The sequence below is a fragment of the Rhinolophus ferrumequinum genome, chromosome 12 (assembly GCF_004115265.2).
Source record: "Rhinolophus ferrumequinum isolate MPI-CBG mRhiFer1 chromosome 12, mRhiFer1_v1.p, whole genome shotgun sequence".
Classification (NCBI taxonomy): domain Eukaryota; kingdom Metazoa; phylum Chordata; class Mammalia; order Chiroptera; family Rhinolophidae; genus Rhinolophus; species Rhinolophus ferrumequinum.
The window spans coordinates 65,364,544-65,382,773 of record NC_046295.1 but is presented as its reverse complement, the minus strand read 5'-3'; the positions used below and the strand labels follow the sequence as shown (position 1 = coordinate 65,382,773).

The 18,230-nt window shown below is 47.8% G+C and overlaps 1 protein-coding gene across 6 annotated transcripts in view; it reads right to left on the bottom strand.

The window, feature by feature from the left end:
- RGS3 (regulator of G protein signaling 3) overlaps positions 1 to 18,230 on the bottom strand; it is a 110,827-nt gene that overhangs the window by 36,955 nt on the left and 55,642 nt on the right. For 3 of the 6 annotated variants that reach the window (XM_033124068.1, XM_033124070.1, XM_033124071.1), the window contains one exon: positions 16,795 to 16,917. In XM_033124068.1, coding sequence (XP_032979959.1) covers positions 16,795 to 16,917 — 123 coding nt within the window. Of the gene's footprint in view, positions 1 to 11,674; positions 12,439 to 16,794; positions 16,918 to 18,230 lie in introns of those variants that run through there. The other 3 variants (XM_033124072.1, XM_033124079.1, XM_033124076.1) reach the window with 2 other exon arrangements.

Genomic DNA, 18,230 nt, shown 5'->3' with positions numbered 1-18,230 from the left:
ATTTCTCTGAACTAAGGGAAGACTTGAGTCTTCAGAAAGTTAGTACCAGGAAAAAAAAATATCAAAAGAGAACAAACAACTAGAAATAATCTGGTGAAATTTCTCAATTCCAAAGATCAGAAAGAGAAATGCTGCTCGTTTCCATCAAGAAATTTTAGATCAAATATATGGTGATGGAAGGAGAACTGACTCTGGATGATGAACACACAATGGGATTTATAGATGATGTAATACAGAATTGTACACCTGAACTCTATGTAATTTTACTAACAATTGTCACCCCAATAAATTTAAAAAAAAAAGAAAAGAAATTTTAGAGCATCGAGTGAGTATTGCACTTGTTACAACACTGGATGCTGGGACGACAGAGCACAGCTCCCAGGTTCCTGGGGGAGAAAGACTGTTAGAATTCTCTACTCAGGAAAAGGGCAAATGTTGTCAGACTTACCAAGACGAAGAAAGCATGCCACCCACAGACCTTTTGGGGCACATTTACTCAAGAAAGCTCTCCAGACAAAAATGAATCAAAATCAAGAAGTCAAGAGTGAGATGATGTGGTGTAACAAAAGACTCACAAGCAATGAAGCCAGAAATATTTATACACTTAACTCCTGATAATATAATTGAGAAGTTAAGTGCAATAAATGATTCTTACAACATAAGAGAACTAATGTTTTAAAACGGTAACAATCAGAAACTAAAATGCTAGCTGATTTACCAATATCAGGGAGGCCTGGAGGAAAGCAAGGAGAAGTATGGGCCAGCCAACGTGCTCATCATGGGTAGTAGGAGGTGAGGACAAACTATTCTAGATCTGGTGTCATTTCTGATATTGAAATATGTGTGTGAAAAAGGTAAGGATGAAACACTGGCAGACTAGAATTAGGGTGTATAACTTCAGAGGAAATTTTGCAAAATAATGGGGATTGGCCTTGGGTGTTTACTACTACTAAAACATATTATGAAGCTACAGCAATCAAGTCTCAACCTGATGTAGGATTAGACAGATTAATGAGGGAGACAAGGGCATTCAAACACCCACCCACCTATGCATGGTCTGTAAGTGAGAAAAGGAAGGACGATTCAAAACATAGGTTTGGAAAAACTGGTTAACTGTTCAGGGAAGAAAATTCATGTGAGTTCCATCTGACACCAGGCACTAAATTAATTGCAGATACGTTGAAAATGTGCATGTAAAAAGTAAAAGAATAAAATATAGAAGAATATTCTATATAATCTTGGAATGGGACAGGCCTTCGGAAGTATAGCCCTCTCCCCTGCCAAAAAAATGATTACAAACAAAAAAAAGTTAATTTCTCAATGATAAAAGATACCATAAATAAAATTAAAAGTCAAATGGCAAACTGGAAAATATTTTTGTAACCTACATAATAAGCAAATGGTTAATATTCTAACCATATAAAGGACTCTTACAAATAAGACAAAAGCCCCAGCTGAAAACTGCGTAATTGATATGAACTGATGAGCCAAAGAAGAAATATAAATGACTCATAAATGTAAACAGAAGCTCAACCTCACTAATAATCCAATAATTGCAAATTAAAATGAAATATAATTTTCATTTCTCATGTAACATCTAATATTAGGTAGGGAAACAGGCACTCTCATTCACTGTAAATAGGAACGTAAATTGTACATCTACTTAACTCTTCTGTTCCACTCTTTTCTCATCTGTAAAATGGGGATAAGAAGAGTGTTGGGCAGATGACATGTTTAAACAGAAGGAAAACATTTGTAGAGCACTTTGGTAGTGTGTGGCACATTCTGTCCTACAGAAAAAATGCAGCAAAATGGAATATACAGGACATTCTTAGGACGTTTATTGCAGCATTCCTCATAATATCTAAACATTGGAAATGACCTGACAGCGCACCATCATCAGAGCGGTTAAGTAAACATGGTCCACTGGTAACAAAAGAAAGGAGAACTTTAGGTACTTATGTGAAAGATTTACATAATATATTAAGTTTTAAAAAATGAATTACAAAAACTTTTATATGTTATGATACTATTTAGTAAAATAAAACATAGTATCTACATATGTGCAGGGATGCACCAAACTTACAGGTAACAGTGGCTATCAATGGGGAAAGGGCTTAGGGAGTGGGGGATTTTCTTGTCCTTTTTTTTTTTTATTTTTATTTTTATTGGGGAATATTGGGGAACAATGTGTTTTTCCAGGACTCATCAGCTCCATGTCAAGTCGTTGTTTTCAATCTAGTTGTGGAGGGCGCAGCTCACCGGCCCATGTGGGAATCGAACCAGCGACCTTGGTGTTATGAGCACTGCCCTCTAACCACTGAGACAACCAGCCACCTCGGATTGTCTTTATTTTTTTTATTCAGTTCAGTAATGTTTCAGATTTTTTTGTACAAGTGTATTATCAAAGAACATATATAATGCTAAATATGTAAATATTTCCATTTGTAATATAAATAACAAATTTCAATTTCCTCAAATTCAACAAAAAATGTGCCAGACCTATATGAAAAAAATTTTTTTTCAAAACTTTACTTGGGAAATCTTTAAAGATTTGCATAAATGAAGAGACATAATCTTATTCCTGGATGGAAAAACAATGTTGTATAAACTTCAATACTCCCCTTTTTGATGAATATTTGTAAAATAAGTATAATCAAAATCCAGTGAGATTTTGGGGAAGGGGCAGAGAGGAGGTGGGGACCGAATAAAATTATACTAAATTTCATTTAAAAGAATAAATGAAATTTATTTTCTCGGTATCAACCCAAAAAATCTGAAAACATGTATCCATAAAGATATATGTACCCCTACGTTCACTGTAGCATTATTTACAGTGGCCAAGACATGGAAACAACCAAAGTGTCCTTCAATAGATAATTGGATAAAGAAGACGTGGTATATATACACAATGGAATACTACTCAGCCATAAGAAAAGATAACATACTGCCATTTGCAACAACATGGATGGATCTTGAGATTATCATGCTAAATGAAATAAGCCAGATGGAAAAAGTCATGAGCCATATGACCTCCCTCATATGTGGGATGTAAAACTGAAAGCAACAAAGGAATAAGACAAACAAACAAAAACTCATAGACACAGAGAACAGTTTAGTGGTTACCAGAGGGTAAGGTGGGGGTGGTAGAAGAAGGAAAAGGCAGTCAAATATATGGTGATGGATTATAGAAATGTACACTTGAAACCTATATAATTTTACTAACCAAAGTCACCCCAATAAATCTAATAAAAACTAAATTTAAAAAAGAATAAATATGTGAGAATAGAAAATAACTTTTTTTAAGAAGAATAATGAGAGGGTACTGATGCTAATACAATGTAAAAGCATTGGAGCAAATAACTGGGAAAAATGAAAAGCATTCTGCCTCATACCATATGCCAAAGTAAATTCCACATAGACTGAAATGTTAAAAGTTGAAAAATAAAACCATAAAGTTCAAGGGAAGGGCAGTGAATATTATGTAATCCTGGGGTGACTACCACAACACCAAAGGAAAAAAATATTTTAAAAAATTTATAGATATGATAGTCGTCATCAGAAAATGCAATTCACAACCACAATGAGATACTACTTCACACCCACTAGCATGGCTATAATTTAAGAAATAGGAAAATAACAAGTGTTAGAGAGGACAGGGAGAAATTGGAATCCTCATACACTGAGGTTGGGAATGTAAAATTGTGCTGCCACTTTGGAAAACAGTCTAGCAGTTCCTCAAAAAGTTAAACAGAGTTATCATTTGACCCAGCAATTCCACTCTTAGGTGTGTGTATATATATATATATATATATATATATATATATATATATATATACACACACACACACACACACACACACACATATATATATACATATATATATGTATGTATATGTATATATATACATTTATATCCAAGATAAATGAAAACCTATGTGCACATTAAAACTTTCACACAAACATTTATGGCAGCATCGTTCATAATAGCCAAAAGGTAGAAACAACCCAAATGTTCATCAACAGATGAATATATAAATAAAATGTGATAGATCTATACAAATGTGGTAGAGCCATAAAAAGGAATGATCCATGCTACAACGTGGATGAACCTTGAAAACATTATGTTAAGTGAAAGAAGTCCAGAAAAAAAAAAAATGGAAGAAGTCCGTCACAAAAGATCAAATATTAGTTAATATGGTATGTCCAGACGAGGTACATCTATACAGATAGAAAGTGGATTAGTGGTTGCTTCTGGATGGAGGAAATGGGGGAATTAATGGATGACAACTAAAGGATATGGTTTCTTTTGGAGATAATGAAAATATTGTAAAATTGATTGTGGTGATGGTTGCATGCGTCTGTGAAGATACTAAAAAACCATTGAATTGTACACTTTAAATGGATTAATTGTATTATATGTGAATAACATCTCAATAAAGCTACACCAAAACAATCTGACTTACAGATATCACTATAAATCAGAAACGTCTGTAGTTTAAAAAATAATAAATAAAAGGCTAACACAAATATCTTTTTTATATAAAGAGCTCCTGTGAATTAATAATCAAACTATAAACAACCCAATAAAAAATGAGCAAAAGAATTGAACAGGCTACTCATAAAAGAGGCGACATAAGTGACCGAAAGGCGTATAAATAAATATTCAACATCTCCAGTGATGAGAGAAATGGACACACTAAAAAATGTAACAATGCACAGTGTTGGTGATGATGTGGGGAAACGGGCATTCGCTTACCCAGACTGTCTCAGTTTGCTCGGGACTAAGGGATTTCCCAGGAAGCGGGACTTTCCATGCCAAGAACAGAAAGGTCTGGGCAAAGCCAGATGCAACGGTCAATCTAAAGTACCGATTATACGGTACAACCGTTTTGGAGAGTCGTTTGGCAATAGGTATCAAGAACCTCTTTTATAAATATCTTATCTTTGACGCAGAACATCTATTACCGGGAATTTCTTCTAACAAAATATTCATTCGTTCAACAAATATTTGTGGAGGGCCAAAGGGCTGGAGATACCAAGACATACCTACAAGGATTGTTTAATATCAGGCATTCGTAACAAGGAAAACTTGGAAACAACCTAAATGCTGAACTTCTGGAGATTATTTCAATAAAGCCTGTTTCATCGACACGATGAAATAATGTGCTGGCACTAAAAACGATGCTGTAGGAGGACATCTAGTGACCTGGAAACATGGGAACACGACATTGTTAAACGAAAACAAATGGGTTACGCAATTGTGTGCACCAGTAACCCTAATATGCAAAGAAGATATATGTGTATATAAACAAATGCCTGACCGCATACACCCCAAAATGTTAACAGTGGTTATCTCTGTGTGTTGGGATCGAGAGTGAACCTCATTTCCTTCTCCTGATTTATCTGTATTAAATGTTTTGTTCATCATAAACATGAATAAGTTTTGCAACAACACAACAAAACAGTCAACTGCATTAAAAACAAACAAATGAATGCCTGACATGCCCCATGGGTGGAGGCCCCAGGAAGGAGGTGCAGAGAGTCAAGCACGTTCATGCTTGATCTGGTGATGACAGCTACCTTTACTAAGTACTTTCTACATGCCAGGCACTCTGCACAAACCGTCCCTTTAACCCTCACAAGAACCCAATGAGATGGGTGCCCTCGTTTCATTTGACAGATGCTAGGTGACCAGCCAGTAATCCCACAGCTAGTGAGAGACAGCTGGGATTTGAACCCTGGCCTGCCTTCGTCTAAACCCAGGCCCTTGCCTCTACCTTAGCTGCTTCTGTTTGTGCCTGGGGCAGGGCAGAAAAAGGTCCCAGGCCACTGGGCCCTCTGTCCTGTAGGCCAGTTTTATGTTGGCCCTTGTCCTCACCTCCCTGAAGACAGCCCAGTGGGCGACTGAAGGACAAGTCAGCAAGGGTGAGGACACCAGCAAACGAAGGTGTGGCGCTAGAAGGCCAGCTGGCCGAGGTCAGGTCTCAGGGCAGACAAGCTGGGGACTCCTCGCCTGCTGGGCGACTCTCAGGAAGCTGGAGTACATCCGGCCCCAGGAATTCCCAGGCTCTGTGCTCGCCCAGTGGCAGTAGCGAGAGAAAAACCTACAGAGCCTGCAGTCACCCTGCTGAAACAGCAGGAGGAAGACAGCCTGCCATCTGGGACCTCCTCCCTGGGCTCCGTGGCTGCAGGCCAGTCCTTTCTCTTCTCCCAGCCTCCAGAGCCTCCCCTTCTGCATGAGGATGGGGTGTGAGAAATGATGGCTCCAGGACACTCCCAGATCCAAATTCTCTGAATCTATGGCACTTCCTCACATAGGGCCTGGCAGGAAGAGGAAGGGGATAAGGCGTCCCACCCAGCCCCTGAAAGAGCCCCCTCCCCTTCCCCTCAGTTCTGTTCCCACTGCTATTTTTAGAGCAGACCACAGGGAGCGTCTCCACCAGCCCCACTATGCTCAGAGCTCCAGATGAAACACAGCGGCCCCATTCATTCTGCTCCAGCAAGAACACGCCGGAATTTACAGACAAGCCAGCCAACGTGACAACGTCTCTCCAAGCCTTTAGCCAGGCTGTTTCTCATATTTCCATTACAGCCCAAAGTGGTGGCGAGAGCATCTCTAAGACAATCCGTATCCCTCCCCATTCCCAACCTGGCAAACTCTTCAAAACTCACTAAAGAGTAGCACCGGCCTAGAAGGTATGGGGTCAGAATCCTACTTCCAGCTCTAGCACCAACCATGTGCTCTCAGCCAAGTTCTTGCCTCTCTCTTGGAAATCAGCTTAGTAATCGATTTCAGTGGGGGAGGAGGGAGATTTTCAGATCTTCATTCGAAGATTATGGTTCTATCAAATTTCTAATCGCTCATAAAATAAACACTATATTCCCTGATTTGGGGCTTATGTTGAAGAGAGGGGAAGTAATTTGCCCAAAGTCACACAATGAGTTACCAACAAAACCAGGATTTCAACCAAGGGCTTCAGAGCCCTACTCTAGTTTTCTCTGAGGGCAAGGGGCTCAGTGAGAGGGGAAGAGAACCACAGAAGCAGTTCTGATCGGGTCTCCTTTCCCTTCAAGGATGCACAGGAGTCAGCATGGAATATGGTGGAATCCAGGACCCTGAAGTGAACTTGGCCCGACCGCTTACTAAACCAAGTGGGGACCCAGCCCCTGGTCTCACAAAGCTGAGGTGCAACAGAAAAAGCTCTGAGCAAAGAGAGTCGGGAGACCTGCATTCTAGTCCTGTCTCTGCCACTAACTTGTCCCATGACCCTGGCCAGGTCAATTTCCCTTTTGAGCGTCAGTTTCCTCATCTAGATTCTAGAACATGAGAGATTTGAACCACGTGACCCAATTCAATTCTACAACATCTACTGAGCACTTACTAAGGACCAGGCGGGAACAGAATCAGAAATAAATAAGAAATAACCTCCACTGGCTCCCAAGGAACTCACAGTCTTACGGGTGAGACGCGACTGCCCACCACCCTGCACTGAGGATGAACAAAATGCTACAGGGACGCAGAGGAGGGAGCCATGACTTCCGGTGCATGCCTGAGAAAGGTGTCTCCGGGAGGGACCACGCCTTGAAGGTTGAGGGCTGTACCCAGCAGCGACAGCAGAGGAGGACAGGCACCATGACACAGAAGAAACAGCCCAAATATGAACGTGCATGGGGAGTTTGGAGGAGGGGAATAATCTAGTGCAAAGAGGAGTGCGGGAGAGCCTTGAGAGCCAAGCTGAGACCTGGGCTTGATTCTGAACACAATGGCCTCCCACAATGGTCTTGACGCAGGACTGTGACTGCTCAGCCTCCCCGACCCCTCCCAACGTGGATGGTCTGAGATTGCTGGAAAGCAGTAGAACAGAGTGATAGAAAGCAGGTGCTCTGGAACTGGGCCACCCAGCTTCCAATCTCAGGTGCCCACTAGCTGTGTGACCTTGGGCAAGTTTCTTAACTTCTCTGAGATGTAGCATCTTTTTTTTTTTAATCAATTGGGTATAATGAGAGTAAAGGTGTAGGGGGATAATGGACCCCGTGAGGCTATAGTGAGCAGTGAAGAGACAACGTAGATCAAAAGCTTGACACTGTGCCAGGCTCACCAAATTACCATCTTATTTTTCTACCTTTAACCCAAGGATCTGGGAACAATTTGGAGGATGGTGGCCTTAGCCAGAGAAAAGCTTGCAAAAAGATAAAGTCAAGGCAGGATAGATGGTAAGGTTGCACTGCCTTTTTTAAGAGCTAAAAAGAGAATAGCAAGATGGCTGAGTCCAAGGGCAGATGCTAAAGAAGGCAGTCTATCCACAGCCAGAGTTGTAGCTAGGAGGGGAAGAAGGGAAGGAGAGACTGGAAAAGAGCTGAGCATTTTAGGGAAAAGTCTGCTTCCTTGGGGGGAGTCTCTGAAATCCAGTCCAGCTGATTCCGTTACTTAGCGTTGAGATTCTAAACCAGTCAATTAGCAAAATCTGGGTCCAGAACCTGGAGCAGGCTCTCCCCACCCTTGAGGGGGCTCGGGTCAAGGGCCTCCTTCCAGACTCATGCTCAGCGCACCCCGGCCTGAGCCTGAAGCCATGCATTGTTGCCTTTGGCCAAAGTCCTGTTGCTGCCAGGTACCCCAAGGCTGTGTCTGCTGGTCCTCTTGAATGACAGACTCAAAAGGGGAAAAAGGGTCCCCTGACCGTCCCCGTGCCTCTCAACAGCCTGTCTTAAGGAACTCCACCTTGTCTTTCATATCAGACTTTTCAAATCTGGTGTGAAGCTACTGGTCTTTTCAGCCTGGGCCACCCCTCAGGAATATGAACTACGCAAATTCATTCTCTACTATGTGGAGCATATGCTATCTCATGTATTTGCCCTAAAGGGTCCTCTCTAGATCTTAAAGGGCCACAACTTCTAAGTGGGAGAACGTCTCTTTCCGCCTCTTCCTGGAAGAGGGGACTGATCACTTCCACCCTAAAAGGCAAACCTTTGCATTGGAAAGAGCAATGGATTAGGTTCAAAGGCCGTGGCTTGAGAACTAGCTGGGCCTCTTACCAGGTGTGTGACCTTGGGTAAATCACTTAACTTCTCTGAGTCCTAGTCTCTTTCATCTGTAAACCAAGGCTGCTAGGAGGCCTAGAGGAGATAATGTCTCCCCTAGAGGGACCCCAGTTGCCATCTTCAAAGCTCATACTCTCACTGGGGGGACCCCTCCCACACCGTGAAATGGCCTGTACCTTCACTTTACAGAACCTTCTTGGCAACATGTGTGAGAAATGAGGACTTGGGTGGCAGAATTAAAAATAAAGACTGAAAAACCTAGACATACGTAAATAAATGTCATCATTATTTCTAGCAGGTCCCAACTCCCAAAGGGCCAAAAGACCCAGCGCCTGCAGAGACCCGGGCAGGACTACAGACAGGAAAGACCAACAGTTTCAAAAGACCCAGAGGCTGAGACACAAGAAAACATGAAAAATGGGATCAGGGGGTGTGAGAGGAAGTAAAAGGATCACTTTGTATTCAAATCACACTAATGGCCTTTTCAACAATATCTGGTTGTGCTCCCATCCTCCCAACTCCTAGGCCCTGAGACACCAAACCAAGACAATTGACCCATCAGGAAAGAGACCATTGTGTGTGCTTCTTAGGGTGATTTATGCGGAGGGAGGGGCTCGGCTGTGTTTCCCGTGATTATAACTCGCAAATGCAGTTTTGATCGCTTGTTCGTCATGCTGGATGGCTGAGATGGACAGGGGTGCTGAAGAGCAGCAGTGGCCACCGGTCATATTTCATCTTCTCAAGCCCATGGAGCCAAATTAATTGTGTCATCGATTGGAGAGAGAGTAGCAATGGCGCTCTGGCTCAGCAGTCACTGGGAAGACCCAGCCCTTCAGGAGCTGACGTCCGCTTCCCCCACAGCCAGTCAGGACGAGGACCCCGAGTGAGCGTCCACCCAACTCAGCAGCTTCCTGAGACAAGCTGGGAAGAAAGCCCTGTCCCCAGGGCTGAATGCTCGTTCCGATTCTCCATTTCCCGGTGGCTAGACCACCTGTCCTCTGCACCTGTCTGGTGGACAGGTAGGTCACCGAGTCCCAGAGAGTCAAGCTGCTGCCTTCCCAGACAGGCGATTCTCCAGTGTCCCACATTCCCCTTAATGTCATTTGTAAGGGAGTCAAATGAAATCAACATGCAGCTTGCTGTCTGTGCAGACCCAGCTGCTCAGCCTCTCAGAATTAACCCTGCCGCTGAGTCCTGGCTAACAGACACTGTGTCACTTGTCCCACTTCAGGCGAGTCTATCCCCCGGTTGGGCGGGGGCACTGGCCTGGCCATGGGCAGGTACCTCCTACCCCGTTAGACTGCTGACGCCACATGCTTGATCTTTCCTAGGCTGGGAGGAGGGTAAGTGGGAGGTAAGGGATGAATTCTCTTCTGGGCCACCCTTCTTGGGATTCAAGTGGTCACAGCAGCAGAGCAAACTCACCAGAGCACAAGACCTCTCTCTACAGACACTTGGGAGTAGCCAGGGTCTGGGGCTCCTCTGGCCTGAGCCACCCTCCGGCCTTTCTTAACCCCTCTTCCTCCGCAAGTGACCCTGACCCTACACACCCGCTTTGCGCTGAGCTGTACCACTCCACTCGCACCTGTGGCCTTGGGCTCCCTGCCTGTAGGTCTCCGCAGTTAGGAAATGGTGTGAGTGCTGCCCGACCCTGGGCTCCAACGGGGGTACAGAGGGCAGGGAGTAGACTGAGCTCTAATCACTGTCCCCTCGGGAGGTCTTTCTTTAGCCTTGTGGCAGGACAGTCTCCTCTGGAGTGCTTAGCCACACCAAGCCCGGGGCCCCTGACCTTAGGAGCTCTGCAGGAAGCAAACCAAGTCAGTTTCCAGAGAGCCTGTCCCAGCTTCCGGTCAGACCACACTGCACAGGATGGAGGGACAGCACAAGGCCACCCCTGCTGAGGCTGGGCCTGTGACCTTTCCCACCTTGGCCAGGAGAAGCACCCACTGCTCCCAACTCCCAGGGCCATTCCCACAACTCGGCACTGGTCCCTATCCAGGCCTGGCCAGGAGCAGGCTCTGGGAGGAAGGCCCCAGTCCTCATTGCTTCCACCAAGACCACGACACAGCGAAGGATAAGCACACAGGGTTGGGGGCGGGGATGTGGTGAAGGGCCAGGGAATTGACTCTCTCTCCTCATCCCAGAGCCCCCGACATCCCAAGGACTGGGCATTCACATCCTCACCTCCCGAGACACCATCCCGGACAGGCCGCCATCACCCCTCACCTGGAAAACTAAAGGGTCCTCTAACTGATCTCACACCCACTTGGGCCCCTCCTGCCTCTGATCTAGAAATGTACCTGAAACTCTGTGACTCCCTCTCTCAGAAGCCTTCAGGGGCTTCCCATTGTATCTAGAATGAAATCAGTAAAATATTAACCACCACAGTCCAGTGTGATCTGACCCTGGCAGCCTTATCTGCCTCCTCACTGAGCTCCAGCCACACTGGCCTGACCGCCATTCCTCCAGCACGCCAAGTTTCTTCCCATCTCAGGTAACTTCCACCTGGAGCTCTCTTTCCAAAGTCCTTGACAGGCTAACTCCTTTCTGGCCGGCAGGTCCCAGCTTAAAAGTTACAATCTCCCCTACCCCACCCCATCCCCCCACACACAGCAACCTAAATAATATTCTTTCTTAAAGGACTCTGTTCTTCTCCTTCGTGGGGTATCGCAGGTTGTGATCACGTGAGTGCATGTGTGTATCTATGTGTATGCTGATTTATTTAATGCTCGCTCTCCTACTACGACTGAAAGGTAAGAATGACAAGAGCAGAGAGCATATCCATCTCATTCTCCACAGTATCCCCAGCTCCTAGCACAGAGCCTGGCACAAAGTAGATGCTCCCCAAACATCCACTGAATGAAGGAATGAAGGAGTGCCGATGAGCGAATGGGTGAAGATGTCTTCTGGCAGCGGAGGGTCATGGCATTATCCTCCACCAGGCTGACCTCTCTCAACCTCTCCTGCTGCCTCCAAGGCAGGTGCTGGAGCCACTGGACGCTCAGGTGCTACTTCACCTCCTTCTTCCTCACAGGGAATAAGTTTCTGAGTCTTCTCCATTTGGGACTTCCTGATGCCAGTCTGAACGTGCCCACAGGGCCTCTCACACCACGGTGGTCCTTCTGATGCCAGTCCACACACACCTGTGGGGCCACTCCCTTCAGATGACCTTAGGCCCACCATCTTGGTCCTCTCTTTTGGGTCCAGTTGAGGTGAGGTTACTGTGTGGTAGGGGATGCCCAAGAAAGGGTTAAGTTGCCAGAAGCAGAGTCCCGCCCTTGGGTTTGCTCAGCCAATCAGAGTCTGTCCTGATGAGGTAAAGCTTCTATCCTGGGTAGCATTGGTTGAGTTGGCTGGCCCCATCTCCTGCTGGAGAGAGCCGTAAGGGTGGAGTTTCTGTGGAACCAGACAGAACTGGAATTAGCTCACTGTCTACTTAGGGCAGGGCTGCCTGACTCCAAGACCTGCCCCTGCTCCTTTCTAAGTTGCTCAGACAGACCCTGGCATCTCCAGGGCCCCATCTCTAGCTGCCCAGTGGAGATGACAAGGTAGAACGCACCTCAGCGTCACATCTGGGAGAAGTCTTACAGCCAGAGTAGACCCAGGAGGCCTCAGTGTCCCTGCCTGGGCCCTGGAATATAGCAGGTGGTACCAGCAAGTTACATGGAGCAGTCGTCACATGTGCCCAGGGCAGCAGCGTTCAGCTTCAATAAACAAAGCCACTAGAGGAATCTTCCTATATAGACATAACTTTAATAATTCACAGAATTCTTCTTGTGTGCCACTTTCCTAAGCACATAACATGAGTTTAATCCCTCACGAGAACCCTGTTCATCCATGTACTTTACTGATGAAAAAACTGAGCCTCCGAGCAGCTCGGTGCGTCACCTGAGGTCACAGAGTGGTAAGAGTTTACACCTCCCATATCACTTACTATGTGATTTTTGAATGATCTGTTGGCATGTCTGTCTCCACCGCTGGACTGTGGTCTCCCAAAGAAAGAGTGCAATGGATGCGTCCATGCGTTGCCATCATGGAGCCCAGGGCGTCCCTGAGAACAGGGTAGTACAGGCTACACTGCACCCTCTTCTCGTCCCTGATGGCTCGGTCACAAGCCTACTGTCCTCAGAGGCGTCCCAGGGCCCAGCCCAGTGCTGTGCAGGTGCTGGGGGCTCAGTAGAGGTTCACTGAGAGGGTGACAAATGTGCAGCCAAGACCCCTGGTCTACGCTTAGGACCCGTCAGGTACAGCCTTTAATGTCTGGATTGCCACTCTGGTGCCTTTGTCACCTCTGTCTAATTAGAGGAGAATTCCATAAGGACAATGACAAGGTCTCATTCATCTCTGCAAACCCAGAGGAGGCATTTGTGATGTATGTTTGATGGAATAATCAAAGTAATATGTGTCTGTCTGTCCCTACTGGCTGAGAACCTCAGTGGCCACAGGTAGGCCCACCTGTGAGTTAGTCTATACAAGACGCATCGCCGCGCTCCCGTGCAGGGAGTTTAGTGAAAGTTATCCCAGGCAGAAGAAGAAAAGTAGGTTCCCTCTGGGGATAGATAATGAAGCAAGAGAAGGGCAGATAATGAGGAGGAAGGGGGTGGTGAAGCAGGAGAAGGAGACTGGGAGAGCAGAGGGAGCAGGCCATTTATTTGTTCAGAAAGGGAAAGCACACAGGCCAGCCCAGAGCGGCCCCCCACCTCCGTGGTCAGCTACTAGTGAGCGAACAGGCAATGGATTTAGTCTGCCTGCTGCCTGCCTCCCTGTGTCCACCCTCACAGCCAGGACCCACCCTGCAACCCCCAGGCCACAGGCACCTCAGAGACAGCGCAGAAAGCCTGTGCCTTCCCCTTCACACCCCAAAGAGAGGAACCGAGGTCGTCGCCTGGCAACAGATTTCACAAGCACTCAAGTTACACCGACATCTTCAAGGTATAGTTCCCACATGGAAACTGGATGACCCCAGGCCCTCAGCTTTCATGATAATGGCAAAGTTTGAAGAGCTGGAAAGAGCCACCAGACCAATGTGCAGATGGGACCACTGAGGCCACGGCAGAAGGTCACACAGCAGGTGGCGGCACACTTGTCTCTATTGTTCTTTGAATCCATCTTCCTCCAATTCCCTCCATCTTTCCCAACAATCATTTCATGTTCAGGGCCTATCACATTTAGTATGTTTTGCAAATTTGGAAAGCACGTTGCATTCCTTGAGATGTTTGAAGAATCCCCACTCCAAGGTGTCAGCAAACACTGTTGAAAGGAACAGGGTTGAGAAGGGGCAGCATGGGGATTTGGGGAGTTGCCTTGCAAAGCCCTCTTTCCCCAGAGAGACATTTGAGGGAGGAGGGAGTGACTTGGGCAGCGGTTTCCATTGTGCAGCAGAAGGCAGAACACTCACAGAAAGAACAAAGAAAAGGCGTTTGAAAAAGGCAAGCTAACCAGTCAGGACAAGTTGATCAAGCAGGACTCTTTCTGCCTGAAAAGCAAAAAGCTGGTGTCTGCGTTCTGCTTGGCCTTCCCTCTTCTTCTTCCCTGGGGGACAGCAACCCTAGTGGAAAGGCTGGGGTCCAGCCCTTGCTTAGCAAGAGGTTCAGGTCACTCCAGAGGCTGCCAGGACCTGACAGAGCCGAATACATGTGGATGTCCTGTGGCCGGCTGGACAGCCACCTGGGCCGAGTCGCTAAGATTTCTAAAGCATTCCTGCAGCTATATGGGGCTGGAGAAAAATCATATTTACCAAACTTCTGGCAGTGAGTAGAGGGATCAGTTGCTAAGACTCTGTAAGTGCATGTGGTGGGGGTGGGGAAAGTTGGGCAGTGAGACCCCCAAGGGGTCTGCCTAATAAAAGATGATTGTATAATGGCCTTCTAAGGAGGGGGAGGCACGTGGGGTGTGCGTGGCTGGCACAGGACCCAGGTCTCAGGCGAGGAGGCACTTCTGAGACTGTCCCAGTGGTCAGCCTGCCCTTCACTTCGCACGCCCAGCACACAGCTTCACCATTAAACACACATTTAAAGAGTTTTAATTTGAAGAGGCATCCGTCTGTTGCCTCCCCAGGATGTCCATATATCTTGGTGTGGCCCTGAAGCCAGGCCCCACACCCTGGAGCCCTTCCAGGGTCCGTCAGCCAAGCCCACAGCCCTGCAGGGATCAGAGCCTGTCTCAGAAACCCAGCCGACCTTTAGTTGACCGATGACAGACTCCCCAAGGTACTGAGAAGGCTGTTGCCAACACACTCTAAGCCCGCACACCTTGAAGCTGAGACAGAAAGAACTCTTTCCTCCAGACCAGAAGGAGCTAAGCCCAAGCCACAGGAATGCTAGGGGCACGCGTTTGGCCATGTGACATCCAGTGAAGAGGGAGTGGCCTGGTTTCAGACTGTAACCAACTGACAGGATCAAGAGCGCATGACAGCCTCCAGCCTCCACAGGTCTCTGGTGGGAGAACCTGACAGTGGGAACAGCCAGTGTAGCAACAAGCAGCCTTGATGGAGGTAGGGACAGTGCACTGCCCACAGCTACTGAGTGCCTATTGTATACCAAGCACTGTGCTATGAACTGTATATGCACCATCCCATTGATTTGTCACAAGAACCCTTTGGGGGAGGAACTGTTGCCCCCAGATGAGGACACCAAAGCTCCACGTTCATATAGCGACTTGCCTAAGGTCACACCGCCAGTCAGCAGCAGAGTGAGACTCAACATTCCCACTGTGCTCCCTCATCAATGTTATTCTTGCCCCCGGCTAGTGCACAACAAGATAACTGTCAAATCTGAAATTATACAATTCTCAGATGATTACTCCCTTAGGGAATAGCTGGGGAGCTACCATCCACCACTGCCCAGCCACCTGCTCCCCACCTCCTGCCCTCAGCGGCCCTGACCCCGCTGCCCCCACCAAGTGCACGCTGCCCATGGCACGGTGGGCCTGAACGCATCAGGAAGAAGCAACAAGGCCAACGAGGGTACAGGCTGCCACTCACTTTCACTGATCCTCTTCCCCCCAGTCTGGCAGACCAAACACCTTGGCTCCTTTTGCAGCCAACCAGACCGAATCCCAAAACACTTTTAGCAAGAGAAGGGACCTGAGTGACTCACAATGGGGAAATACAACTGTGCCTTGTGGCTGGCACCCGGGTGACAAAGGGGAAGGCTATGGTCCAGCTCCCATCCCCTCCCCCGCACGGCGTGGGCCCAGCTGAAGGGGCCTGTCCCAGATCAGCCTCAGCTGGGACCTTCTAATCTTCCCTGACCCTCCGGCAGGCCAGCCCCCAGGCCCCAGCAAACTCCACTTGGCTCCAGTGGGCTGTGACCTGCATCAAGTTAAAACAGCTTCTGCCACAAACATCCCCTCCCAATTAAGCCTGCCTTGGGCCAGTGTTAAACACAAGTGTGCTGCCCCTGGCACGATCCCCCCAATGGCAGAGGGGGACCACATGCCTGGCAGCAGCAGGGAAGCCAGCCCAAATTAGCCCCTGCCATAGGCAAATGAAAGAAAAGAGCTAAGAATTGATGGGTCATGCTCAATTTGGCTCTGTGGCTCTACCGAAGCGATGCGAACCCCACTGAACAGACCCAGAGAAATGCCAAGGGGGAGGGACATTCGGGCACAGGCCTCCTTGCCAGGAGTTCATTGTCCAGATCCAAGTCCTGAGCTCGGGCTGGTCCCAAACTCAATTCGGAGGCTCGAGGGTCCAGGCTGGCCCAGGGGAAGCCATGCAGCCAGGGCTGTAGCCACTGGCAAGGCCCTTACCTTGCTCTGTGGAGGGGAGGCCGCCAGCTGTTGCTGCTTTGCGATGTTCTCTGACAGACACCAGCACACTCTCTTCTTCTGCTCCTGTGAGTGCGCCTCCAAAGTGAATAAGCACTCTGCCTTCTGACGTCAGGGAAAACAGAGAAAGGGATGGTCAGCGCTGCTCCCTGGTTCAGGGGGCTCCCGGGCCCAAACCCATCCCTGAGCTCCAGAGGACGCGGCTGCAGCAGGGAAGGGAGTGCCTGCTAAAAGCCACAAATGCACATTAATCCCTGGTGACATTGAGGCAGCTAGAGGAGCAAGGAAGTTGGTTCAGGGGGCCAGCTGGAGAGCCTTGTGCCCACAGGTCGGGGGAAGGGAGGAAGGCGGTGGTTCCCAGCACAGTGGAGGCCTGTGGAGACCACAGAACAGAAATGGTGAGGTCACCCCCGGGGACAGGCAGCGCAAGGCAGCAGCTGGGAGAGCACGTGGGGAACACAGAGGGCCAAGGTCTCCGCCCCTCAATGCTCTCTGGAGCCAGGGCCCCCAGCCCCCACCCAGGACACAGGCATCTGATCACCAGGCCGAGGTTAGACAGGTGATGGGATGCACAAACCAACAGAACCTTTTAGAAAGTCTGTGGTGGGCTGTCCCGTGTCTGTGGTGGGCAGTCCCGTGTCTGTGGTGGGCAGTCCCGTGTCTGTGGTGGGCAGTCCCGTGTCTGTGGTGGGCAGTCCCGTGTCTGTGGTGGGCAGTCCTGTGGTCTGTCAAAGCCCCACTGCTGCCTGGCACATGAGCTGGGGCTGATCGACGACTGTTCAGCTCCATTGAGTACAACAGTCTGCGCTGCTGTCATTTAAGTATTGCTTTTCTATTTAATCTTATTAAGTGCTGCAGTCTTGTCTCCCCAACGAGACTAGAAACTCCTTCTTGGAAGGCCTTTTTAATCTGGACGTAGCAAGGTGCTTGGCAAGCAATGCCTGGGTAAGCTCTGGCTCCCTGGAGGGACTTCCGGGATGAGGTCAAAGCCAGGTCAGCTTGGCCTGAGCACCAGGGAGCTGCCGGGACCCAGGGAGTTGGCCCAAAACAGTCAGAATGTGCTGGGGGCGGAGAGGGGCAGTAAAGCTCGCCCAATGTTATCATCCACTACAGGACACTCTGATCAGGGGATTAGGCGCTCCTTCTGACTCCGCTGGAATTTGATTATAACCTCACAGGGCTGTGATTAGATGAACTCAGCAGGGAGCTGAGCATGAGTTGCATGGCTTGGAACAGAGAAGATAGTGTTTGTATGCACTCCTTCCTCATTTTGCACTTGGACAGGCCTAGTCTGAATCCCAGCTTTGCCATTTCCTAGCTGACGACCTCAGGAAAGTCTCTAAAACGGGAATGATAATGCCATCGCCCACCTCTCAGAGCTTCACGAGGCAAGAACGAGGGCCATCTGTGGCCTCAAC